A 27,241-nucleotide genomic window follows, 5' to 3' on the forward strand; every position below is an offset into this window, starting at 1 on the left:
AAATGAACAAAGGGTTTGTACACACACACACACACACACACACACACACACACACACACACACACACACACATATATATATATATATATATATATATATATATATATATATATATATATATATATATATATATATATATATATAAATAAACTGGGAATTAATTCAATTTATTGATAACCTGAAATCAGTGTGTTACTTGTTAATAAAATGAGATACTGCAAGCTTAACAGTGGCTTCCATAGTAAAAAGGTATGCGCTACCTGTGATTGTATGCGCTATCTTTGATTGGTATTAAGGATTTATCAAACAGGAACCCGACCAAAAGTAAATTCAATCAATGACAAAGAGGGTCAGTGTAGGAGATATGCTGTATGGCTTTCTTATCTTCCTTACACAATGTCGTTCTCTTCTTTGGGTCTTTAAAGTAACCTTGCTCACCCAGCCACTTATTGCTTTCAATACAGAGTTAAGAGTGGCTCCTTACACCTCTCACACTTTTGATCAATCCATCTGTAGTGAAATGACTGTGTTCCCTGTAGTGCTATTGAAATGTTCACATTCTTTTTTATCCTTACTCCGGACAGATGGCAAAACCATGTGGTGTGTGCACCCACAGTCCTCAATAATTCACATGAAAGAGGGTTAAATAATGGGTAATGGCAGTTTAAGCATTCATCAGAATAGCTAAACACTAAGTAAAGTGCAGTGGTTTACTGTACTAATAATTCTTTTTTTTGCCAATGCTTCAGCTGTGGTGTAACCTTAGAAACCCAGAGCTACCAAGATGCATCTTACCTGGACTTAGCTTCGGACTTGGTGACCTTGGGGAATTAACTTGTATGGTGTTTTACCACTGAGAAGTCCCTGCCTGCAGTTGCCTCTATGGATATTCTGCTGTGGGAGGATTTGACTTGACTTGACCCAGAGGAGCTATCAAATCCACTGTCACACTAAGACAGGAGGCAGTTGACATTATTCTTCATATGACACAGTACAATTGAATGGGACACAGCTGAACTGATGGCAGTTCTGAAATTCATTAGACAGATGATTACTGAAGCAGAAACAGTTGTTTTTGCATCAGGCTGCAGTAGCATCATGACCTTTTCCTTTTGTCAGTCTTGTGCAAATTGTTTCACAGATGCAAATAGTCAAATCTCATCATTTTTCAGCAGATCATCTTCAGTGCTTGACCAGATAGTTTCCTGCAAATATAAATTTGGGCAGTCACGAGAGAAGTAAGAAGCTGAGTCTTCATCTCACCACAAAAAAGAGGATTGTTATAGTTTCACTATCTGTGGGCACACAAGGACCAAAACGTCCAAAACTTTCAACTCTTGTCTTGCCATCAGAGGGTATAGTAGCTGCATACAGGCATCCTCCAGTTTGTTTTATGGTTAATATAGATGCTTATCTACTGCACATGGCTGGAATATGTCCTCCATGTGGATTGAAAGCAGAAAAGAAGTGCCTTATAACAACTATTTGTCTATAGTGTCCACAGCTGTCCATGTACACATCTACAGGGGGGTATAATTCTGGTCTGACACTGTCAGACAAAAGAAGCAACTTCTCACAAGCTGTAACCATTTTCCTCTTCTCTAGCAAGAGTTTATTATTTGCCAACAATCTTTCTTTTTTTTTTTTTTCCAGCCCATCTCACAGACTCTACCAGAATGAAAAACAAGTACTTTTTACTTTTGTGCCACTGCTTTGAGTTTCAGCACTGAGACACTGTGATATTTCCTGCACTGCTGAAAACTAATATTTGTTTTCTTGGCAGTATCCTGAGTTAGTGTGCTGTTCTGTGTTACAAAGAAGAAACTTCCAAAAAATTCAACGATATATTTTATAATTTGCTTGTTTTGTCCCCATCAGGTGTCCAATCTCTACCTGTATGACAGTGTCCTGATGCTGGCAAACGCCTTCTATAGGAAACTGGAGGACAGGAAGTGGCACAGTATGGCCAGCTTAAACTGCATGAGGAAGTCAACCAAGCCATGGAATGGGGGATGGTCTATGCTGGACACTATTCAAAAGGTATTTGGGGTCAAAGTTGCTGTTTTTGTTTTGTTTTGTTTTTATTATAGCTGCTGCTTTTTTCTTTCTTTTTTGCTCTTTTGTGAAGAACTAATAGCAGCTGTTATTGCAGTATTTTGTCATTGATGATTAAGAGTTAGAAATGCTTAATGAAGGATTTATGAGAAGCATTAGCAGCTATAAAGGTGATTCATACACTCAAAACAGAGAAAGTGCATTGAACGAGTCAGTTATTTTTACAGTAAGGCTTATTGTTATGTGTGATCTCTGCATTTGGCATCAGGATGGATTTGTGGCTGATTCTGGGCTTTGAGGCCCGCGGTTGTGTAACCCTCAATGTTACCTCATTGAAATAAGGCATAATATAGCAGAAAGTGTCTTGATGTCATCCATTTCAGTCTGATAATGGAATTTTTCATTGTTGCAGAGAGTCATGCTGCTTTAATCTTAAGTGTGACAGAAAATGACCAAGTTGAGCATGACAAAACAGCAAAGGAAAAAAAGGGTGTTCATGGTAATATCGATCATATTGTTATGATGGTAATATTCATAATGACATAATTTAAATAAACTCAGTTTTCTCCTTTGAGTTTCATAGCAACATGCTATTTATCTGAAATTTTCTTAATTGTTTTTCATAACCTCCTACTGAACCAACAGTTCTTGTTGAATGGCACTTGTAGATTCAGGCTTGTTGGTGTACAATTAAAGGGATAAGTTGCATACATTTTATTATATGATGTACTCAAAATTCCCCTTGAAAATTCAGTTCATACAGTATTGCAAAATCCTACCAAAGCTCCATCTGAGCTTACTTCAAACTACTTAAAAAAACAAGTAGTTGATTTTTTTCTTTACATGCTGTACTCTACAGCAAGTTAATTTAATAAATTAGTCATTTAATCTAAACTGTTACGTGCAGAGACATTTATTTTGTGTAACAATATGTGTAGGCAATTATTTTTTTTCAACACCTACAGATCATAGACAGAAACACACAAGATACACAGCCCCTGCTTCTTCCCCTTCTTTCTTATGACATCTCACACTGTTAATGTATTCTGCTGTTGTTTCAAACAGGGGCGGATAAGTGGCCTGACTGGACTGATGGATTTCCGTGCTGAAGGCTCTAATTCTCATGTACAGTTTGAGATTCTTGGGACCAGCTACAGCGAGACATTCGGGAAAGATGTGAAACGGGTTAGTCTAGAAAATCTTATGTTTAAAAAAAAAGACTTGGGTTTCTCAGTCTTTATTCTTTGGTTCAGAGCCCTGAAACTAAATGCTTTTTCCTAGATCACAAGGTGAATTAAATTAACTTACAGGAGGGACAGAAACTCACCTGTACTCAGATCCCTGAAATCTATGGTCACAGGGATTAATTAGGTGCCAGGTATTTGGGTGCCCTCTACTGGAGCTCTGGAATTAAATAGCTTTCTTTGCTATAATCATCCATTCTATCACACCAATCATGTTGGCTTGTTGCAATCCAAGAGTTAAGATAAATAAAACGTGTGTATGTTTTTTTTTTTTTTTCCTTGTGTACTCACAAATAAGCTAACTTTTAATATTTAATATTAGAGTTTATTAAACCTGCGTTTTCCCCCTTGGCATGTTTAATCTCTGCTTATGTGAAGAGTGCAGGCATTTGCATGTTTTACTAAGCATCAGGCTTTGTGAGTTGATTGTGGAGCTTTTATTGTGAAACATGTTTGATCTTTAAGTGCCGTAGAGCTGAAGTGAGATTAAGAGCATTATTTGTGCTCTCCTTTCTTAGCTGTAATTTGTTTGTCACTGTTTGTCCTGATTCAGTCAGGGACTTCTTCCTGAATGAAGAGGAATTGAGTTTCTTGGCAATCTATGTAGAGCAGGACTGACCAGAAGCAGTAATGAAGATTTAATCACCACTCATCCTAACTGAAATCATGGAGCCAATTCATCATAATGTGGTCATTAGGATTAGCTTGGAGGACAGACACCCAGAGGAGCATATATATACACACCGTGCACTCACGAATAAGTATGCATTGTGTAACCTGTTTATCTGTCTGAGATCCCCGTTGAATCTCAGAAACCTTCGAGCATGCAGCCAGGCAAACATAAAACAAAGGCCAGAGAGCAAGCTAACATGTGGGCGCTTATATCTCAAAATCATTAGAGGCACAAGTGGACAGCAGGGCCAGATAATGGGGACAGCAAGGTCAGATAATGGGGTGCCAGCTAGTGTTCAGCAGTGTTGTTCATTACCTGGCGTGTTCACTAGCTGGCAGAACCATTTACTCTGTGAAAACAGACATGAATTCATGTACCTCTCCTTTCTCTTTCTATGTACGAGACTAATTATTATATCACACTAGGATGTCTGCAGTATGACACTGGGTTCCTGCTTTTTTTGTTTGTTTTGGGATGTGTGTGTGTGTGTGTGTGTGTGTGTGTGTGTGTGTGTGTGTGTGTGTGTGTGTGTGTGTGTGTGTGTGTGTGTGTGTGTGTGTGTGTTTCCCAAGTTGGGTGTAAAAGTGAGTCCATGTTGTGCTCCACATGCCTGCCCCTCCCAACCTTTCACAGCCATCCTCATTCTGTCCCTTTCACTTCTCTTTTATCTTTTCTTCTCATCTCCCATCCTGCTCATCCTCCCCTCTCTGGTCACTTCTTCTCTTCTTCACTAACCTTTTCTGCTCATTTTTCAGCCCTGGTTTCCTCCCTCTCCATCATCATTTATCTGCATTCAGTCCATTTTCTTCCCAGCCTGATAGCTCTTAGATGAGGCGTCTTTCTGGTTAGAAACTGTAATGAAGACTGAAATACTATTTCCTGGATGGCTACTGTGAGTTTTCTCCACCATCTAGAGCTGATGCAGAGTGATCGATGCTGTTGTTGTTGTTGTTGTTGTTGTTTTGGTTTCCCAGTTTGCTCTTATTGATGTGTCAGCTCGTCTGTAAGCAGATATTGCTAATGACTTCCAGCTTACACAAAGCTCTCATAGAGAAAAGTCAATTCATTTGAATGTAATTGCTCCTTCAAGCCACCATCTTGCATGCATCATGCAGTAGTTATTCACAACTGTGTCTACGCTTGGTATTATTATCACTTTTAAACACATTTAAACCAAAAATATTACCCTATATTAAATATTACTTTATATCTGCTTGATAGTCTCTTAAAATGCTACTTTGAATTCTCCTCATTTAATTTTATAGTCGAAATGTGGGTCAAAATGCATTTTTCATGAAAATATAATATGCAGCAGCTAGTACTGATTTGCCCTATGACACTGTTCCTGACTGTCCTGACTTGTGCTGAAAATAATCTATATGGCTACCTGAGAAATGTGTGCAACCAGACTTAAAGATAGAAGATATCACATGGATACTTTGATGTAAAAATGTACAAAACTTTATTCTTATGGTGGGTCTGCTTGCTATAATGCATGTGCATAGCATTTCCTGAGCTTGAAATTTTAGTTGGTCATTACATGCATCTTTTAATTTCCTCTCCAGAACACTGAAATGGCTTTTTCATCAACAGCCTTAATCTGGTATGTCTGGCGACTAGATTCTTGGCAGATTTAAGTGATATTAAACCAGAGTCAGAAGAAAGTACATGTTTACAATTCTGGTTGCCAGTGCAGGCCTAAAACCTGCCCAAGTGCTGCTAACTGGAGCAGTCCTTGCAACATATCAGACCAAGTCTGTACTGTCAAAATCTGGCCAAATCTGGCAGCGTTGTATTGACCAGCCCAAGCTCAGACACCAGGAAGCCAAGTGTATTGACCCTTGCTTGAATCTGCCACTTAGTTTGGATAAAAATCACCCTTCTAACTCGTGACTACTGATATTCATGATAGTGGATGCAGGTTCATATGAGCTCTAATAAGCCTTGTTGCAGGACCATCTAAAAAGCAGGCAGTGCCTGATAGCTGATGTATTCATCCTACTGCTCATCTCTATTTCTCATAGACCCATGAAGCAGAAATGACATTAAATAGTCTCTAAAGGGCACTTCTCTCTTTCCAACAATAGATCTGCAGGGGGTTGATAGGGCTGTTGATCTAGCGATTAATTTGCCAGGCACTGCGATGTCTAGCTTTTGGAAACTCACTTTCTGGCTCCTCTGCTGTTTTCAAACCTCTTGTACTTGCTTGGATTTTAACCCACAGGTGGATAAAGACCGGTGCGATGGGCCAATAGCATTTCACAAGCCAAAACAACAAATATGAAACCTTTATTTTAAACATTTTGATCATAATACTCTGCTGGGCAAATTACCATTAATTATGTTTGCTGGGTCTGCGTTCTCACTAGATAATGACCCATCTGTAAAGTGATATTTATTATACTTATTTTATATAATTTTTTATATATTTATATATAAATTCTATCCCAAGCCCCCGTAAGCACTGCCAAACACATGTTAATGCTAAAAGTCCTCGGTTGACAATTGATATCAATAAAATTATCCGATTGTCGAAGCTCCAAGTTATTTCGTTTGGTAAAGTTACATAGCGAAAAATATGTAAATTGCACAAGCATTATAATCCTGTAACTTGTGTAACTGGTATCATGTGTAAATTGCCTTTTTTCACAAGGATTTGCATAAAACAAGTATTAAAAACTGTCTGTACCCATTTATGCTCGTCTGATTGCCACACTGTGCTGACAAAAGTAAATCCTTTTGAGAGTCTCAAATAATTGGATGAAAAGTGGATGATATTTCTCTTCATCCCTGAATGTATTTTCTCTTACATGCTTGAATCCATCATGAAAAAAAAAATACTGAACAAATGTTTCTGCCCTTATAACCTCTAATATTTTTTTAAATGCGCAAAATCATCTGCTCTTTGTTCACTTTTAAGTGAATATAATGATGAGTTGAAAGCAGAACCAGTGCCCTACATTTTATGTGAACCTGCAAAGTTGCGGGTCACACCATCATATGTTCACTTTTAGTCTGTGAAACCGTATTTTTGAAGTCATCGCTGTGTGCAATTACCCAACAGATCTGTCTTTCTTCACCTCTTGAATGCAGTCTTTTAACATAATTCATATAAAACGATGGCTAGGCGGGTACCTCAGCTTAAATATTGCACTTACCGATCTACTGGTGCATGTAATGTGCAACAGTACATATCACACATTGTAATAAAAGCTAAATATATTGAATGTGTTGTGTAGTATAGTAAATAAGAGGGGGAAAATGTGATAATTGAGAGCTTTCATTTTCCTCATGGTTTTCTTGGTCTCTATTATAACAGTGGAATGAACTTTTCCTTTTTCCTTTTTGTTCCTTTCTATTCCTCTTCATTTTTTTTTCACTGTCTGACACAGCTTTACAGACTAAATCCTGCCTCATGTTGCTTATTAGAGGTTAGAGTGATAGACTGGCGCCATGTCTGCCAAGCTCATTTTTAGTATATCAGGACAGATAAGATGTCTCTTGTCTTGGCTAATTTAAATGGCCAGCTTATTTTTCACTGTAGAGCTGATGATTAGAGATAACAGAGCCCGTACCACTCCAGCCTTTTCCTCTGGGATGGAAGAGGCAAAGTGAAACATGAAAAATAAATGAGTATTGTATGCATTTGCACAAAGAAATCATGATCACACATCTGCGCATATTTATTAAAGAGATCATTTAAACTTTTGCAGCAGGAATGACTCTGGTCCCTGTTGGTACTTTTAGGGCACTGGTGCATTGAAATCTGTTTGAGTTTGGAGTTTGAGCACTAAAAGCTGCCGGGTGGTAGTATATCATTTCTTATGCTATTAGTTTAGTCCGTAGAATTACCTTACTAAAATCTGAATTTTGAATTGTAGCTACAAATAGCAGTGGTAGAAAAATGTAATTCCCACATCTAACTGACATTTAGACACAATAATCACTGCACAGTAAGAAATGAAGCATATCCCTTACTTTTTTGGTTTGCTCAGCACTGGTTAGTGCAGTCATTTTCTTTTTGTTCCTTTATGTTAAACATTGGCTGGAAAACAATAAAGTGACTGATTATCAACACCTAGTCATACCTTGCTAAATTTATAAAAAAGTAGGAAGCATGTAGGGTTTGGAGCAGTTTTTTAATAACAGAAATAAAAAAGAAAAGATATTTGTACACATATAAGTTACATACTGTACAGTGCAAAGGTCCTCATTCCTTAATATTTTACTAGGAAAATGGGAAAAGGGTGCAGCAATTTTTCTTTTTCTTTTGTTTTTATAGTTTCTTGACGTTGTCTTCAGGAATAGTTCTCCAGGCTTTTTGAAGGACATTCATAGCTCTTCTTTGGATGTTGGCTGCCTTTGGTTCCGTTTTCAGTCCGGATGATCCGGATTCAATAATGTTGAGGTCTGAGCTCTGGGAAGGCCAATGGAAATGTATGGTGGATCAAAATCTGATGGCACTTTCTGCTGTACCTCTCCCCTGACTTCCTCCATACATAATAAGGATGATTTGAACCAGAAATGTAACATTTGGAGTCATTACCCTATAACACTTGCTGCCACTGATTTTCAGCCCAGTTCTTCTTTAATTTAGCATACCTCAGCCTTTTCTCTCTGCTTCCCTTCTTTCCTGACAGCCGCCATTCCATTGAGACTATTTCTGATAAGGATTCAGTGAATAGTAGATGGATTAACTGAAGGGCCAGATGCATCTCTCACTTTTTGTGTCAGGTGTCTAGAAGCAAAAAAGATTAAGAAATTAGGGGTGGCTCATTGCTTTCACAGTACTTTAGTTTCACATTAAATTTATTTAATACAAATGGTTCATTCAAAGACACATACAGAGGCTCACCTGAAACAAGTAGTAAGATAGCCATACACAGATATGCATACTCACATGGTGAGTCAATAAGAAGCTTTCTTGTATGATGGACTTTAAGCACTTGGCACACTAAACTAGCAGGCAAAAAGGGCAAGCAGAATACCTGCAACTAGTTCAAACTATAGTTCTCTGTCCATAAGGATGCATTTTAAAAGTTTCTATGAAATGGAACAAGTGCCTTCTGTTAGATTTTTACACCATACTGTAACTGAGACCGTTGTGGCTCTGTAAAAGTAGAGCTATTTGACTGCCATCCTTTTGTCATTTTCAAATAGTCACTGGCATTAACTGAGCAACATTACAGATGATTATTTAAATCCACTGGGCATCATGACCATTAGCTAAATAGCAGCCTCTTTTTGCTGTGACTTTTATAAACTGCATAGAGCAAATTCTCATTTGCACAATATCCTCCGTTGTGATGCTGCATTGAAACAAAGCATACACCTCCCAGATTGGTTCACACGTGTAACTTTGTTTCCACTTTAAAAAAAAAAAAAAAGGAAAAAATAACACACATGAAAGGACTGATTTATAATTGTAGGACAGTTCTTCTAACAGGACTACATATTTTTGCCTGTAGTATAAACCCTCATCTTAGCTTGGTTGATTGCAGTGTGATAGAAATCTTTTCATAGTTGGTTAGGTTGATCTTGATTCATTTTAGCCTTTTGATGGTTCTTCTTGCATTATAAAATATATATAGGTGCTACATTTGTTCATGCTACTTTTTGTCTGAGCCAGTACAAAGACGTATGTGAAATGGAAGTTTGTTACATTTTTGTGACTGATCATGGTTAGTATTTATTATCATGAAAAGTAACAACCATGGTTCATCTTCACATATTATTATAATTCTCTGCAATGTCTATTTTCATTAAACTACATTTTTAATGAAAATAGACAGGATATCCCAAGGGACGTGGTCAAATGCCTTCTCCAGGTCCATAGAACACATGTAGACTGAATTTGAAAACTCCCACGCACACTCTAATAACCTTGAGAGGATAAAGAACTGGTCCAGTGTTCAATGACCAGGTTCAAAATGTTTGGTTACTGGCGTAACCCGGGTTCTCTGAAAACCAAGTGAGCTCTCTCACTATGGCGTGACTAATCATGGTCAAGACCAGGACTCTCTGCTTAACTGTTTGTCAATGCAGCCATCAAAGTGGAATTAATGTGGGTTTTCTGGTTATAGGAATAACGTTTTATTATGTTGTAGTTATATTTTCATCACAAAAATATTTTTGTCTTGTAGCGGTCGTTGTATATCCGCGTGTTTGAACGAGCACGTCAAGTAGCTTGTGGGTTGTGAATCTATTGCTAGCTGTCAAAGCTGAGCATTAGTATTATGGCTACCACTGGATCCTCTCAGGGGAACGCTGGTGGCAGCGGGGTTAAGGATGTCGCATCCCGCCCTTGCCCAGCCACTTGTGGGTTGACCTTATAAGGGAAAGACCCCCATCCCCTCTGCATTGCCTGTATGGGTGTCAAGCACATACAGACATCACTGGCAAACCCAAACTTTTGCGAGCACTGCCGCGGAATGCCTGGCAGAATCCGGGAGTGGCGCTTGTGAGTGTCGACAGCCTCAAGAGCCAATCCACGTCTTTCTGACACTATGGCAAAGCCCAGCGATAAATCCAGATAACGATGAGGTTGAGGAGGATGCTATTCTCCCTCCTGCTCAGATGTTGTGGCCTGGCAACCCCATTAGCGGGGAGAGTCAGCCCTCTCTATCTGCCTGCGAAGTCGATCTACATGAGATATGTAGGCCAACCCTCCCAGGTAACAAAGGAGTGTTTCACAGGAGTGTTTAAATTCATAAGATCTGCAGTCTAAAATTAAATGAATAAAACAAATATATTTCTAGGGTAAAAGTTAAGTTCAGATAGAATTTTTGTTAATTCATTCAAATTCCCATAATATGTTACAGCATATTTTTCAGGTGACTAAGTGCATATAGATAGAAATATTTTCCTAAATTCAATCCTAATCAAGGTTGACACATCAAAGAAGCAGGAAAAACACTGTTTCACATCAAACAACAAAAATCAAATTTTTCTGTAACATATCCTCTTTTGATATAAATGCCCATCCTTGGAAATCCCATCATATTTTCTTTATTTGTTACAGACACAGTGCTTAATTCTTTTATAGTAAAGCAATTATTAACCTACATGAGACTTTTTCAAAGCTACTAATCAGAGCCCACAGTGTGTCCACTCATTTGTTACTCTTTCAGATGCAAACAGTGTGGCTTTGCAGTATATATTGTTCATGACCTTCCTGGTGGCAGGCTGGTGTGCAAGGCTATGTGAAGTAGAAGTGTTCCTGTTTAGTGTTCTTTAGTATACAGAGCACAGATTGTTCAGTGTTTTTCACTGAGGACAACGCTGCTCATGGAGAAAATAGCCCCCTGTGAAGCAAGCAATGCAGACTGACATTTTGCCCCAACACACACTCAGAAACACAAACATGTAAGCCAGTTGTATACACCGATGATCCAAAGCATTGCAATCACTTACACTTGAAGCAAATAGCATCTGTTCTCCTACTCAGCATGTTGGATGTGAGACAAATGGACAAACCTGAGTTTGATTGGAGCATCTCAGAAACAGCAAGGCTTAGGGGGTTGCTCAAAACATGAACTGGTGACAGGTTGTGGGCTGATGGGCTAGAACAAGTCTGATCCATCTTGAATCCACCTTGGATCCACCTAGAAGAGTGTGCAGAATATACTTTTAGAACTATGCTCATAACCTTTCTGTGGTTCATATCTTTCTAACAAATTATGAATTAAGAAAGAGAAAACATTTTAGTGATGCAACTGTGTGTAAATACAGTCATGCATGACCCTTCACTATAATTAAAATAAAAAGCACTTGATAAAGATGCTTATAAGACACAATTCATTAGTGACACTCTGCAGGATGGAGGAGAAAACTGTTTACATTCCTACACAGGCTGGTGCACTATAACCATGATTCATTTCATCGATCAGTGTGCAGGGAAACTATACATAGCAATGCATCATAGTGGGACTAGATTTGTAACCTCACATGTTCTGCAGATGGGCTGTGAAGACAAAAGATTCAGCTGACAATGAAACACACTTCTGATGTTTTATCAAAGACTGTTTGATTGCCTCACGTACTTGTATTTTATTCACAGATGGATACTTTTGGTGATGCCTTTTGTGTCTTCAGTAATTGTTGCTTTCCCTTGATTGTATTATTGTTTGTAATTTTAAGTTTGATTTGGTAAATGATGTCAGTGACAATTTTTTTTTTTTTTTTAACCATTTTGTTTTTCATGAAACATGTAGTCAAATGGAACATTACAAAATTGCCAAAGAATAGATAGAAATAACTAGGGCTGCAACGATTCATCGATTAACTCGATTAAATCGATTCTAAAAATTTATCGACACAAATTTACTGTGTCGATGCTTCGTTTAAACCCTGCAGCGCTCAGCTGTCTCGGTGTAAGCGGCGCTCCTCACTAGCATTAGCAGCATTAGTGCTGACGTTTTTTTGTGGGTTTATTGGGGGCTGGCAAACCAACATAGAACTGCATTACCGCCACCTACTGGACTGGAGTGTGAATCACTCACGTATACACAAGCACACATTCTAAAAAGCTCTCCGTCGCTGCGATGGATTTCATTTAACACAGAGTGGATCATCACTAGAGTTGCCACCTGTCTCGTAAAATACAGAACCCCGTATGTTACGGGACTCCGTGGAATACGGCTCCGTAACATGCCGTGTTCCGTACTTTACGGGACGGGTGGCAACTGTCGCTGACATGCATTTCCACGCCTCCACTGCTCTCTGTGTGTCTGTGTGTGTTGTGCTCGCTGAGAATTCCAGCTGCTATTTTTGTCTTTACTTCAGCTGTAGCTACCAGAACTGGTTTGCTAGCGAGCGCGGGCCATTAGCACTAGCGATGGTTCGGTACCGGAAGGCCCACCCCCCAGGACCGAGGGGCTCCTTCAAAATATTTTTATACTTTAATCCCTTATTAGTGACTAAATATAGACCTGCAGTAGAAACGTATTTTCGAGAATGCTTGTGAATACAAAGCATTACACCAGTACTCACACATGCGCCATGGCTCCCGCAGCCACTAGTTTTTCAAAACACTCATAGCAGGCAGCGGTTTTAACTGCGCAAGCGCAAAGAGGCGAAGCTGTGACGGTGAGCTCAAGTAGTGAAAAAGGAAACGTTTTTCCAGCGTCCAAAACAGCAGCTTTTTTTTTTTAGTAACCACCATTAAATCTGTGAAACAGCTGGAGGTCCTTCATCAAGCACCTGATCAGCAAGTGTTAAGGTGAAGAAAAGAGAACTTTGTAGCTGCTCCATTCACCGCTGTTTGTTCACAGGCGAAAAACTGCAGTATGGAAGTTAAAATATGCAGATAAACTGTTAATAAAAAAAAGTATTTCTTATCCGATTACTCGATTAATCGCTGGAATAATCGATAGAATACTCGATTACTAAAATAATCGTTTTATGCAGCCCTAGAAATAACACAGATAGGTAGTTTGGACCTTTTAACTGTTTTTTTTTTTTTAATTTGCTGGAGGAGACCTATAAAAAAGTGCATTTTGGGTTAACTTTCAAGCCATGCCAGTCAAAACATATGAAAGGTCTCCTTTTTACTTCTTGATATCTGTCTGTCTATGATTTCTTCGCTGTCAAATGCAATACTAGTCTCAAATTACCCCTCATTTCTTTATATTTTTCTTCCAAGGAGACAGACTTTCTTGTAACTTTTTAAGGTGGTCTTGAGAAATAGAGAAATAGTATTTTCACTTATTTTTAGTCCAGTCCTTGTACCTGACATTATCAGAGGAATGTTTTGTTTGTTTGTTAAGCCACTTAACACTGACTTCTGAATGATTCAAGAATAAAAAAAGGCACCTAACCAAAGGGATGAACCAGTGTTGTGTCAGCACATAGCAGACAACTTGGCAAAGGACCCATCTTAAATAGTATTTTTAATTAATTTGTTTGTTGCAGCCTCTTTCAAAAAAACATATTTTTCCTCATTTAGTTGAATGTACATAAAGCCAACGATAACACATTTTTATAAAATAAAATAGTATTTTCACACCAACGAGGTGATTCCCAAAGAGGTATTAACCAAGACACCATTCATATCTCAGCATGCTGTGCAGTGTATCCTTAAAAAATATGAGGAAATTAGACAAGTGGAGGACAAAAGAAAAACAGATGAGCAGTCTTTGAAAGTCATGTCCTTAAGGATAAAACCAGGAAAGAAAAAAAAAAACAGACACAGGACATGAGAGAAGCATTTGGCCCTAATATTGATCCAACTACTGTTCACTGAAGCCTCATCAGGAATGGTCTTGTTCAAAGGGTGGCTATCAAGAAGCCATTCTTAAGAAAGGGAAAATGCTGAGGTATGTCAAATTACACAAGTCAGCAGCAACAGGTCTTATGGAGTGATGAATCCAAATGTGAAAGTTCTGGTTCAAATCGTTGTGTTGGGGGATCTTTTCAAAATTGATAGAATTATGAACGCAAAAAAGTATCATCAGATTTTTATCCTGGACTTCATTCATGAAGCAGTGTGGGATCATCTTGACAGAGAATGGAATAAAAGGCACCCAGCAGCCAAAGAATACCCTTGAATGCCCTTCAAGAAGCCTGGAGAACTATTCCTGAAGACTACTTAAAGAAATGACAAGAAATCTACCTAAAAGAGGCCAGACTGTGTTGAAGAATAAAGGTGGTCATACCAAATATTGACTTTCAAGAAAGCCCATCTCTTTCTCCATGTATACTTGCATGTTTTGATAAATCTCTGCACTCATTTTCCTAGCAAAATATACAGAAATTAGGAGTGGCTCAAGACTTTTGCAGAGTACTGTAGTTTTCTACTAGCACTCAAACTTGCCTTATGTCTGTGAAATGGAGAAAGGACTTTGGTGCTCACATGTTTTATATAATAGTTTGGACATATCACAATGATCAAACAACTTTAGGCCCTGAGGAAGTTTTTCAAAATCCTTTCAATTTGAGCTCACAGATGGGTCTGGATCGCAGAGGGTCTCACTGCCTATTCAGTGTGTGACAGTTTTCTTTGGCGTACGATTTGCCATTTGCTGTGACATTTGTGTTCATTGCAGTGTTGTCATCTGCTGGCTCATACTCAGAGCATCCACTGAGGGATGTTAGGTGGGAACTTCTTTTAGATTGGGTTGATTTTACATGGATTGACTAATCTATAGAAATCATTTAACTAAAGTTACTAAGTTACTGAACTGAAAAGTAATACTTGCTAAATAGTAAGTAGATGTTTTTTTCTTGGAAATAAAAAAATATATATATAAAATAAATGTTGGAATAAAGTAGATATTTTAAATATAACAAAACTAAAGGTTTGGATTTTGCATACCTTTTATAGCAATGTTTTAATACTGATGTTTTCTCTGGAGAGCAATGTGCTGTTGGCAAAAAGATCTGTTGTCTGACCTTGGGCCACCATTCTTGTCCTGTCAGCTCAAATCTCAAAGACCACTCCAGATGACACATCAGATCCTTGAGAATTCTTCTCCAGCTAGCAGCACTGATTAAGAATTTAACAAACACTAGCTTCACAGCCTGAGACATGGCTCAAGAAGTTGACAGTGTGGAATGAGAGTTTTAAAGTCAAGAGATAGCTTAGACTCAAGGAACAAACTCATGCTGATGTGTCTGAAATTGTGTCTGTTTTGTTTTAATTCTCAAATTTTCCACAGGATAAGCTCAAAGTGCTTATAGATATGATAGAATGTAAATAGCCAACTGGTTCAGATGTTAATGTGAGCATTTGGCTACTCAGTGATAATTATCACTGTAGGGAAACCACAGAATTCCAGATGGGATGAATACTTCATCTCTAATGATTGGTATTTATTTCGTTCTACTTCTAACAGATATGTTACAGAGTTGTCCTTTACAGTCTTGCTGCATGTTCAGTCCTTATTTCTTTCCCCTCATCTGTCTTATTTCTCTTTCTCCTTATTAGCTTGCAACTTGGGACTCCACTCGTGGTTTGAACGGTAGCCTAAAGGAGAATCGGATAGAGAGCGGTATGCATGGGGTAACACTCAAGATTGTAACATTACTGGTAAGTTGTGGGAGTACAGTGAATCTATTAACACTTGAACTGCGTAGGCAAATATCTGAGAAAGAAACTAACACAGGCAAACACATTTGCACATTTATTAGGTTTTTTGTTTCTGTAGAATACATGCTAGAACAATTTCATTGCCTTTTTCAGATATTCATATGTAAACCCTCTTTTTAACAGAAATATTTTTATTATTACCTGACTTTTGCATTATTAAGCTGCTGTTGATTTTTGTCCACAGTTTGTGTAAATATTTTATAATAAATGCTTTCATGTCCTGGGTAGACCTCAATCAAATATCTGTTAAGCACTGCATGAAACAAAATCCTTGTTCACCTTAGAAACAAAACTACATATTTCTATAATTTAAACAACACAAATCACATATAGCAGAAACTACAGTAAAAAAAAAAGAGATGTTGTTATTTAAATATTACCTCTGCAGTCAGTTACAGCATTACACTTAACATTCAGAATTAGAAAATCAGCATTAAAATATAAAAAGGGGTCTCAAAATATTTTTATAACCGCTGTGACAGAGGACACTATACATTTTCTCTGCATTGAACTGAAATATTAAGTCGTGTCCTCCGTCCTGTCCTAAGAATGTAGAGCAGCTGAAGCCTAATAAACATCAGTCCTACACTGCAGCAGGTTTTCTTAGACTACTTGTCCTGTTCTAGTAGCAAAGTCTCTAACCTTGTCCTCCCCCTCAGTCACTTCTCCACCCCCTCAGTCTCCATTTTTCCTCTTCTTCACACATGATTTAACTGCACCTTATTCATTCACATAAGTTCAGCTAAGCTCTTTCCTGGCAGTGTCACTTAATCAAGTCATTTGCCCCTGCCCACTTAACCACCACCGCCGCCCCTCCCCCCGCTTCCCTGTCCCTCTCCTGTTTTTCTCAGCTCGCCTCAGTCCACCTTCACCCATTTAATTCTGCCCTGACACTTTCAACCCATAAAGAAGAACCATGAGTTGGTGCAATAAATTCAGAATGGCAATTTCCACGTTGATGACCCATAGCATTTGTCATGGTGCCATGTGTTACGGGTCAACAGTTGCTAAGGAAACACTTTTATTAAGATTAAAGTAGATCACCCAGAAGCTCTTCATAAAGGTGTCACCCTGCTGTTCTTAAGATGACTGACTGTGTCCTCGCTTCAGTTGCCAATCTGGTCCTGAGGGGATTTTGGTGCATCTTGATAAATGACATGCCCGTCATTAAGCACACACACACACACACACACACTCGACTCTTTTCAAAGTCTGAGTCTCAATCTTTGGCCTTGGAGATGAAATTCACACATTTCTCAAGATTATGATTACCTGAGTAGCAGATTATCTAAAAACTCATTCATTGTATGATGCAATATTCTTTCAAACAGGAAGAGCCTTTTGTGATGGTGGCAGAAAATATTCTGGGCCAACCCAAGAGATACAAGGGTTTTTCAATTGATGTGCTGGATGCCCTCGCTAAGATCCTGGGCTTCAAGTATGATATCTACCAGGTTGGAGATGGAAAGTATGGCTCAGCACTCCCTAATGGATCCTGGAATGGTATGATTGGCGAACTCATTGGCAAGGTTAGTGAGTTTACATTTCATCTTACTCAATCAATGAAATCCAGATTTCAATCCAAATAATTTTCTCTGGGAGTCAGGCCATTTTCATTTTTGTTCTGAAATAAAAACCCAATAATGTGGCTTAGTAAAAAAAAAAAAAAACAATCAAACAAACTTTTTTTTTAGTGGGTGTCATTCCAGTTTGATTGAATGGGTCTGATTACTGTTGGAATCGATCCGTGACAAATACCATTATGAGTCATAATGATAATGGAATTTTAATTAAATTTAATAAAAGCAGAAGTGTACAGATTTTTCATTGTACATAGTGTCTGTACAAATTATGAAAACTTTCTTAGATTTTTATATACTGTACAGTATTTACTTCATAAAGATTATTAAATCCATGTTCCCACTGACATCATGATACATTTTATTACTGCAGTGCATGTGCACCATTAAACTAAAATCTTAATTCAGCTGTTTATCTGAGCGAGCTGTATAATAGGATAGTTATGAGGGATGTTTCATTTAATAATGACAAAAGATTCTTGTGTCCAAAAGGTTTTTCTTGTGCTGAGAGCATGAATCTGCACAAAAAAAATGATCTAAGTAAGAATTTGAGTTGAGATTATATCAAATTCCTGTCTTTTTTTTTCTGTATAACCATTTTTAAATTGAAAATGTGGACTGAGGGAGGATCTTGAGGTTTATCTGTGTTATTATTAAGAATGAAAAGGTGGCACATGACAAATTTACTTCCAATTTAACCACAGCATTTGGAGCTGTGTGACTGAAACATTGTGCTGATGGTTTGTCTAGAGAAAGACACAAGGTTTCCATGTTGTCAAAAAAGGAAAATTCCCGTGTCAGTGTCCATGCAGGCAGGGAGCCCTTTTATAAACAACGCCATTTTTCAAATGATTTTACAGACACACAAGCCAACCTAATCTCCTAATTGTTGAGAACATATTAATAATTAAATTAATGCACACAGATTATTCACAAATGAACTAGATTCTTTTGTGATGGCTAGCAACATATCGAAGTGTGATTACATTCTGTTGATTTAAAAAGAAACCTTATAAAGATGCTAAAATGAGAACAAATTATTCTGCATTCACAGCGTGCTGACTTGGCCATATCAGCAATCACCATCACGCCAGAGCGCGAGACTGTGGTTGATTTCAGCAAACGCTACCTGGATTACTCAGTGGGAATTTTGATGCACAAGTCAGAAGAAAAGATCAACATTTTTTCTTTACTGGCACCATTTGACCTGGCAGTCTGGGCGTGCATTGCCGCAGCCATCCCTGTGGTGGGCATCATGATCTTCCTGCTCAGGCGCATCCAGGCAGTGCGCTGCCAGAACAATACAGCCGGTCATCCTCCGCCTACCGTTTCCACTTCGCTTCAGAGCGCTATTTGGATTGTCTACGGTGCTTTTGTGCAACAAGGTGGGTAATAGAGTTTATGTCGGGCAACGACAACATCCAAAAGCAGCAATTGCACATCCACATTCCATAGCGACTGTTAAAAACCTGCCTGCATTCGGCCTTCAGTTCCGTATAACTGAAAACTACCAGTCAAGCAATTTTTGAATGTGAAACTCTACATGAAATAGAACAAGTGACAAAAAACACTTAAAATGCTTTAAGGGATTAATGACAAAAGAGCACAGTGAAAAAGAGTCCAATCAAGTGATGAACATATGTTAATGCCTGTGGTCTGTGTAGAGAAAACGCTGATTCAGTAGTGAGTCAGTCTGGGGCACAGCGCCCACCTTAGCATTTTCTAAAGGTGCCCTTCACAAAGAGAACATCCCATCTTTAGATCTGGTGGAGATCCAGGTATGTCCGTTGTGGATAAATGACTACTCCAGCAACTGATGTTAAAGTCTCAACTGCATCTGTCAAAGTCTGGCACAGTGCCTGTGAGCCTTTTTTAACCCAACACCCACTATATTTCAAGGGAAGCTAAATTCCTGTCTTTTTTTTTCTACCTTTCTTTTTTTTCCCCCCCCTCATTTCTGGCTCATGTTCCAACATTGCCACTTTTATTTGAGTCAAATGGATTGCATTTTTTTCTCGGGGATGACGTAGGTCACTTTGATATGGATCTGACTGCTGATGCATAGTGTGCCATTGTCAGAGTGCATAAACTTGGCAGCCATATCCCCCCACTGATTTTATAATGATATGCCAACACTTGGCTGGTTCTTGTTGTATGTTCAGTGCACGATGAACTGTCTACCACCAGACATACTTTTATCACTGCCTTTTTCCAGCAGAGAATACCCTTCTTTTGTTCCATAAGAAGGTCAGGGAAAGGTAGAAAATTATCTGAAACTGTCTAGGAGAACAAATTAAACTAACACAATTTCCTTATGAATAAAGGGTTTAATCAATTTGTTTCCAAGATGAAAGAGACTGCACCACACTGGACCATTGCAGTACGGTAAAATCCAGGAAAGTTTCAAGAGCCACATTTTACATTCAATGACCTTAACAAATTGAAGCTGTATGCAATAAAAATGACTGATGCCACAGTGTTATGCATCTGTCAAGGCCCCAGTTTTTTTTTTCCTCTCTTTTTTTTTTGTCTTTTTTTTCCAAGCTGTCATAACGGTGCAGTTGTGTTGATGGTGACACTTTTAGACAAATATGTTTTCATTACATTTCATATTCCTGAATCATTCAGATGACATTTCTGTGGCTTTACACTTCAGAATTAGAATGTGTGCTGACATTTTTTCTCATGCACCTCAAAAGCTGTTTTGGGATTGTTTTGCAGAGAATGAGTTGGTATGACAGAAGAAAAAGTGATGATAGCAGAGCTAATGTGATGAACCAGTCTCTTAACCTCAAAGAAAACAAGGAAAAGCAAGGATTAAAGATGTGAGCGGAAAAGAGGAGGATGAATTTTAATGAGTTGTGTGTTCTATGAAAAAAACAAAGCAAAACATGAAGTACCATTTCAGGGTAGATGATTTTAAATAAACATAGCTCTTGGAAAAATAAATGATTAAACCTTACAGTAATTAAACAGGAGCTTCATATGCGTGAGGTCAGTTTTATGCAAATATTACAACTATTTTTAAAGTAAAACACTGCTCTAAAAAAAAAATCCAAAGATGTGCCAAAATGTAACTGCCAAAAGAAAACAAGTACTTACAGTACCAGTCAAAAGTTTGGACACACTGGGAAAGTGTGTCCAAACTTTTGAATATGTCAGCTTGAAAATTAAAAGTGAAGTATTTTTCACTTTCACGACAACATTTAAGTAACTGAGAAAAGAATAACCTAATAAATCAATAATGACAGTAGTTATTATTGGAAATCAGATTTGGTGCTTTCCAACTAAAGCCTATTTTTGTTGTTTTTAATTCTGTGTTTCCATCTGTGCTATAACAGGTAGTGACTCCATCCTGGGATCAGTGGCTCTCCGTATCGTCATGGGCAGCTGGTGGCTTTTCACCCTTATCGTGTGTTCATCCTACACAGCAAACCTGGCAGCCTACCTCACCGTGTCACGCATGGACAATGCTGTTCGGTAAAAAAAAACAAAAAAACAAACAAAAACTTTTTTTAACCACAATATTGCAGCACATTCAGATGGGACAAGGGACAAAGATGCTTTAGAAAACACTAAAGATCTTTAGTGTCCTTCATTGTCCTTTAGTGTGCTAAAAGGAGAAGTCCACCAATTTAGCAAAGCAGACATATGATAGTAAACAAATGATGCTAATCATTATATACCTTTCTCACCACATACATTAACTACCTGCCAGTCTTAATCATGGCGCAACGAGCAGGCACCAGAGTTCTGATGAGCTCAGGCTTTCTTGCTTCACACCTTCAGACTTTTCTTATATTTTCAGTCTTCAGCCCCAGTTGAGCAGACTCAAGGGACGTCACTACAGGGATCACACAGCCACAGATGACTTTATACAGTCTTTTTTCACATGCAGTTGTACGCAGTACCATATGTTAATAAGCATCTGCATGCTTTGGTCTTGAATGCATGTCCGTGTAGGCCTGGTGATTATTTTAAGGTTGTGGTTGATTCAACCACATATAGTGTTTTTTTTCATATATACAGTGTGGAGTGATTTTTTTTGAGGCACTAAACATCAAGCGGTTTAAGATGATTCTGTGTGTTTCTTAGTGTCTACACAGTGTTTCTGGGATGTCTGACCCACTGCCTAACAAATACTCTGTCTTCAGCCAAAATTGTATTTGTCAGTGAATCCAATTTGGTCTGCTCTCTCTCCCCAAAGAATGAGCATAGAGGCATTTGATTGCATGAGGTCTGTCTTCTGTTGAACAAATAGCCACACGTGGACATGTGAGTAGAGGTTGCGAATGCTAAGCAGCGCACAGTTCACCTGTAAAGAGATTTTGTCTGCAGGTGTGTGTGTGTGTTTTGTGTTTTGTGTTTAGAAGGACATTAATCTTTATTTGTGGTGCATTTGGTACAGTTTAACAGAATCACACTGCAAATGATGGCACTTAAGAATTAATGGGAAGAAGAAAGTACATTGGGATGAGTTTTTAAATTGGAAAAATCAAAACACACGCTGCACATGTCATCTGCTGCTCTCAATAGTGAAACCAGCCTGTGTTTGATGCACCTTTGTGCTAATCTGAATTAATTACATTCAGTCTGAAAAGATTTTGAGGATTAAAATCTGAGACATACAGCGTTTTATGAAACGTTCTGGAGATGTTAATCTTTTATGGAAAAAAATCATTTGTATACTCTACAGTTTTTATTTGTTAGGAGGACACCACAAGACTACACAGAAGATTGGAAACAAAATGTAGCAAAGCTATCCAATGGTCCCAGAATAATAATAATAATTCACTAAATTTGACACTTTTTTTAAAAAAAAATTAATTCAAATTGCTGCACTTCTCCTCTCTTTATAACTTGTAATTGCTTTAAATATGGCTTTGAAAAAAACATAAAAGTGTAACCTAATACCATTAACAGATATTAGGGTTTTTTTAATGGCCTGATAAACATTTGCCGTAGATGCCTTCTGACAGAGAGAACTCAAAGTCTTTGAATCATTTTAACAGATGGTAAAGAAAGTGTACCGTGGTCCTCAGCAGGCCCTTTAATAACAAGCTGCTTTTCTCATTGATCTTGAAAACCATCAAAACACACTGTAGGTTGGCTTGGGAAAGAAAACATCACTAAGTGTATTGTGTGCAGATTTTTTCCCCCAGTATCAAGGAGGTATCAGACTTGGGCAGGCAAAGGGGTTGGAATTGAGCTCTTTCAGACATAAGTTGCAAACTCAATTTTGTGAAGAGCTGTGGAAGAGTGTTGGAAAGAATGCCGCCTTCATTTAAAGCCCAAAACTTGGCTTTGCTATTATTTTGGTCAGTGCAGGGGAGACTGGGTTGTTAATGCCCGTGCAAAAACAATCAGAGAGGACTATGACAGTTAGAAAATCTAATACTCTGAGATACCTAACAGAGCAGGGATGCATATCTCCTTATGTGCAAAACTGAAATGTTGTCTCTGCTTTTTGTTTGTCACAATGTCATTGGCTTGTCCTCCAACATAAATCCAATATCCTAGCCTTGGACTCAGTGTGAATTCAATTTTATAAATCAGATGGAGTGAGGTGCAGTCCACCTTCCTGCATTTGAAAAGTATTAAAGTTCAAGATGTTGCTTTGATTCTTGGAAAAAATCATCTTTCTTCCACAAGCAAGTTATGGTTCTTGCTATGCAGCCAAAATCTAGCAGCTTGGGTTTTTACTGTCAACTGTGCGGCTGTATTATCCTGGATTTAGATACTGCATTTTTGCATTTGTCTCTCCGATTTTCAAAATGTGTGTGTGCATGATACATGAATGTGGTGTAATGGGAACAATAACTTAAATCTTAAGTGAACATTTGTGTTTTTAAACACTTACATGGCTTATTCCCCTTTGTTTACAATGTGTGTAAATAAGCCTTTACTAAACTCAAATGCCTAGGGACAAGGAGGTGTTTTGTTTTTTTTTCCACACCCCCCTGTGATTTAAAACTAATAGTGTTCTTCTTTTGAGTTAGTGTGAGAGAGAAAAGAAAAAACAATAGATTAGTTTAATAACTTATGTGCCCCAAGATACAAAATACTAATTAGATGATGTTTTGGGGATGAACTCTCATGTTTTTGATGCTGTTTCATTTTTCACTGCTTTGGTCAGGTATAAAGCTACTCATAACAATTGTTATAATTAGCTTTAGAAATGTGCAGTCATTTAGTATCTTTGCCTGGGATGAGAATATCCTATCCAGTCACTAGTAAAAAAAAAAAAATATTGTAATAAAAATGTATATGCATGTGTCAGGAAAGGGGGAAGACAGAGGAAAAAATCTGTGTAATGTGCTTCTTTTGATCTAGATTCAAGCTGAATATTTAATTCAGAGCAATAAAGCAGTAAATGTGACAGCATAAGCTAGTGACCATGAAATATCTGATAGTGTATTTGTTTTTCTCTCACTTGCAGTTTCCCCCCTAATAACCACTTCCACACCATATAAATAAATGGTTGAATTAGTATCAGCTCTAGATAAGCTATTGAATTTTCACACTTTTCAGAGAATTGTGTAAATATTCTGATATTATTCTGTTTTTTTTTTTCCCTAAAGGAATATAAAAAATTCACAAGGTGCATGTCAACATTACTGCCCCACCGATTGAGGATTTTTAAAACCGATCCTGATATTCGTTGATTTAAAAATCTGATATAGCTGATATTTTTTTCTTTCTAACAAAAAAAAACATGAAGAGCTTTCCCTGACATTTGCTATGCGTAGTTATTTATTAGTCCTAACTATGATGCTATTACAATGCATTTTTAAAAGTACTGTTTCACAGTAATTAATAATTATTTTATTGTCACAAAAAGCCATGGGTCACTCGTTAACGCAGTGTCTGACTCTGCTCATTTCAGCTGGTTGTGGTGTTTGTGCTGTTCCAAACGCGTGTTGCCAACAGGAAGTTGCAGAGTGTCCCTCTGTTGAACAAGCTGTACAACATCAGTATGCTGAAGGGTGTTTCTCCCATCTCTTATTTACATTTTTAATTTCATTTATCAGCCATCAGAAATGCAGATATCGATGGATCAGCAAATACCTAATATCAGCCTTTATATTTATTGACCCCAGATGAGCTCAAGTCAAAATTTTCCTCAATACCAGTCATAGAATTATGTTGGCAATTATCAAATATTTTGCTCTACAAATTTCAGAATTACTGTGTCTTGACGTGTAAAGTAAAATTGCTGCAAATAGCCTTTCCTACAATCTTGAGACAGAAATTTCCAGTCTAATAGAAATTAGAATAGACTTTGGAGCTGGATCTACTGAGGATTAATGGCCAACCATTAGGATGAACCCTATAATCATTCAGGAATGCAACACCCACAACCTGATCAATATTTCTCTGAATCACACTGGACTCATTTTGCTGGCAATGCTGGATAAAGTTGTAGTATCACACTACAGGTGTAGCTAATCTAGTTGATAAAGGGCATGATGATTAGTGATTTGCCTGATGTGCATTAAAAAGAAAGGTAGAAGTTTTAGGTCTACTGATTTGTTGGAGTGCATTAGGGGGGGAGTTAAATCTTGAATTTTAAATAGAGGGAAAAGAGAGTCCTTCTGTAAAGGACAGAAGCCAAGAGAGTTATGCAGAGTAATGAATGAAAGGAGAAAAAAGTGCTGATGTCAGCTTCAGTTGCTGTCAACCACAATTTTCAATTCTGCTGCACCTGGGTGCAAGAACAGAAATATTTATATCCCATTTGTGTTGCATTTATAAGCTGACATATGGTTAGTGGTAGCAGCTTTGGTTGCAGCAAATATTTAAAACGGGCCATGCGAATGAAAAAGTTATGGTATAAGACCATCTATGTTATTTATCATCACAATATGGACTAATTCCACAATAATTATGTGTGCAAGTTATGAAAAAAAGGTATCCCATGAAAGTTACCAAATTTGTATGATGCCATTTTAACACAAATACAGTCATGAAAGAAACTACACGCTCTTTGAATTCTATGGTTTTATGTATCAGGACATAATAAAAATAACATGGTCCTTAATGGGTCCTAAAATGAAATAAATACAACCTCAGATGACATAATACACCATATCACTTCATATCATTATCATATCAGTTGCTTAATGAAAACTAAACCAAAATTTAGATGCAGTATGGGAAAAACTAAGTGCACCTTAAGGGCAGGTAGCAGCTAATTGCTGCTAATGATATCCTCTTGATTAACTGATCATTAGCAAGTGTGTCCACCTCTCTGAACGCAGAGGTTTTGGAAGTTTGCTGCTGTGGAGCGTTCAGCTGTGTGTTAACACAATACCAAAGTGCGAAACACATCAGCAGTGATTATAGAGAAGCAACTATTGCTGGCTATCAGTCTGGGAAGGAATACAAGGCCATTTCCATTGAAACCCATCATTTTATAATGAGAAAGATTATTCACAAGTGAAAAACATGTTGCCAGTCTTCCCAGGATTGTGTTCTGTGTGTTCTGTATTTAGTTTTGCTTCCTGTGTTGTTTCCGTCTCTGCTGTTTCCACTTGTCTCATTACATTGGTGTGTATTTATTGTCTGCGTTTTCCCTTGCTCCCTGTCACGCGTCGTCTGAAGCTCTCTACTCGAGGCTGCCTGAAGTTCTTTCTTGTTTTGTGGATTACATTCCCTTTGGATTGATCTTGTATTATTTTTACTCAAGAATCAAGTATTAAAGTCGAGTCAACTTTACGTAAGCCTTCTGAGTCTGCGTTGGGGGTCCACACTTTGCCTGCCACACTGCTTGTTTCGTCAGACCACGCAACGCTCAGAGAAATTGCAAAATAAAATCAAAGAGCTACATCTCAGACTCTAAAGGCCTCAGTTAGAATGTTAAACGTTAAAGTTCATGACAGCACAGACAGAAAAAGACTGAACAAGTAGGGCTGAAGGGTTTCCAGGACAAAGCCTCTTTAAAAAGAACATAGAAACACAGCTTAGGTTTACAAAGTTGCCTCTGAGCAAACCATAAGATTTCTGGAACAATGTTCTTTGGACAAAGTGGAGACATTTGGCAGTAATGCAAAGTGCCACATTTGGCAAAAAGAAACAGCATAGCAGCACAAACACCTCATACCAACTGTCAAGTATGGTGGTGGAAGGGTGATGATTTGGGCTTGCTTTGCAACCACAAGACCTGGGCACCTTGAAGTCATTATGGCAACAATGAACTCCTATGTGTACCCAAAGTATTCTAGAGATAAATGTGAAGCCATGTGTCCAACAGCTAAAGCTTGGCTGAAACTGGGTCATACAACAGGATAGTGATCCCAAGCAGAGCAGCAAAACTACAACAGAATGGCTGAAAAAGAAAAGAATCAAAGTGCTGCAATGGCCCAAAGTTCAGACCTCAAGCTAATTGAAATGCTGTTACAGGACATTAGGAGAGCTGTGCATAACCTAAACAAAAACCTCAACAAACTGAAGCAACGAAGTGAAGGAAAGTAGGTCAAAATTCTTCCACAACAATGTGAGAGGCTGATAAACATCATATAGAAAATGATTAAAGTTGTTGAGGCTAAAAGTGGTTCCACAAGCTATTGAATCTTGGGGTGTACTTAATTTTTCACAGAAC

General features: G+C 38.0%; 1 protein-coding gene across 1 annotated transcript in view; it reads left to right on the top strand.

Moving 5' to 3' along the window:
• The window catches only part of grid1a (glutamate receptor, ionotropic, delta 1a), a 275,638-nt gene that overhangs the window by 238,565 nt on the left and 9,832 nt on the right, over nucleotides 1–27,241 (top strand). Inside the window, exons 7-12 of the mRNA XM_030748669.1 lie at nucleotides 1,879–2,040; nucleotides 3,121–3,240; nucleotides 15,899–16,000; nucleotides 17,392–17,589; nucleotides 18,695–19,029; nucleotides 20,986–21,120. Of these exons, the coding sequence (XP_030604529.1) occupies nucleotides 1,879–2,040; nucleotides 3,121–3,240; nucleotides 15,899–16,000; nucleotides 17,392–17,589; nucleotides 18,695–19,029; nucleotides 20,986–21,120 (1,052 nt within the window). The remainder of the gene's footprint in view (nucleotides 1–1,878; nucleotides 2,041–3,120; nucleotides 3,241–15,898; nucleotides 16,001–17,391; nucleotides 17,590–18,694; nucleotides 19,030–20,985; nucleotides 21,121–27,241) is intronic.

Source organism: Archocentrus centrarchus, chromosome 15 (assembly GCF_007364275.1).
Source record: "Archocentrus centrarchus isolate MPI-CPG fArcCen1 chromosome 15, fArcCen1, whole genome shotgun sequence".
Taxonomy (NCBI): Eukaryota; Metazoa; Chordata; class Actinopteri; order Cichliformes; family Cichlidae; genus Archocentrus; species Archocentrus centrarchus.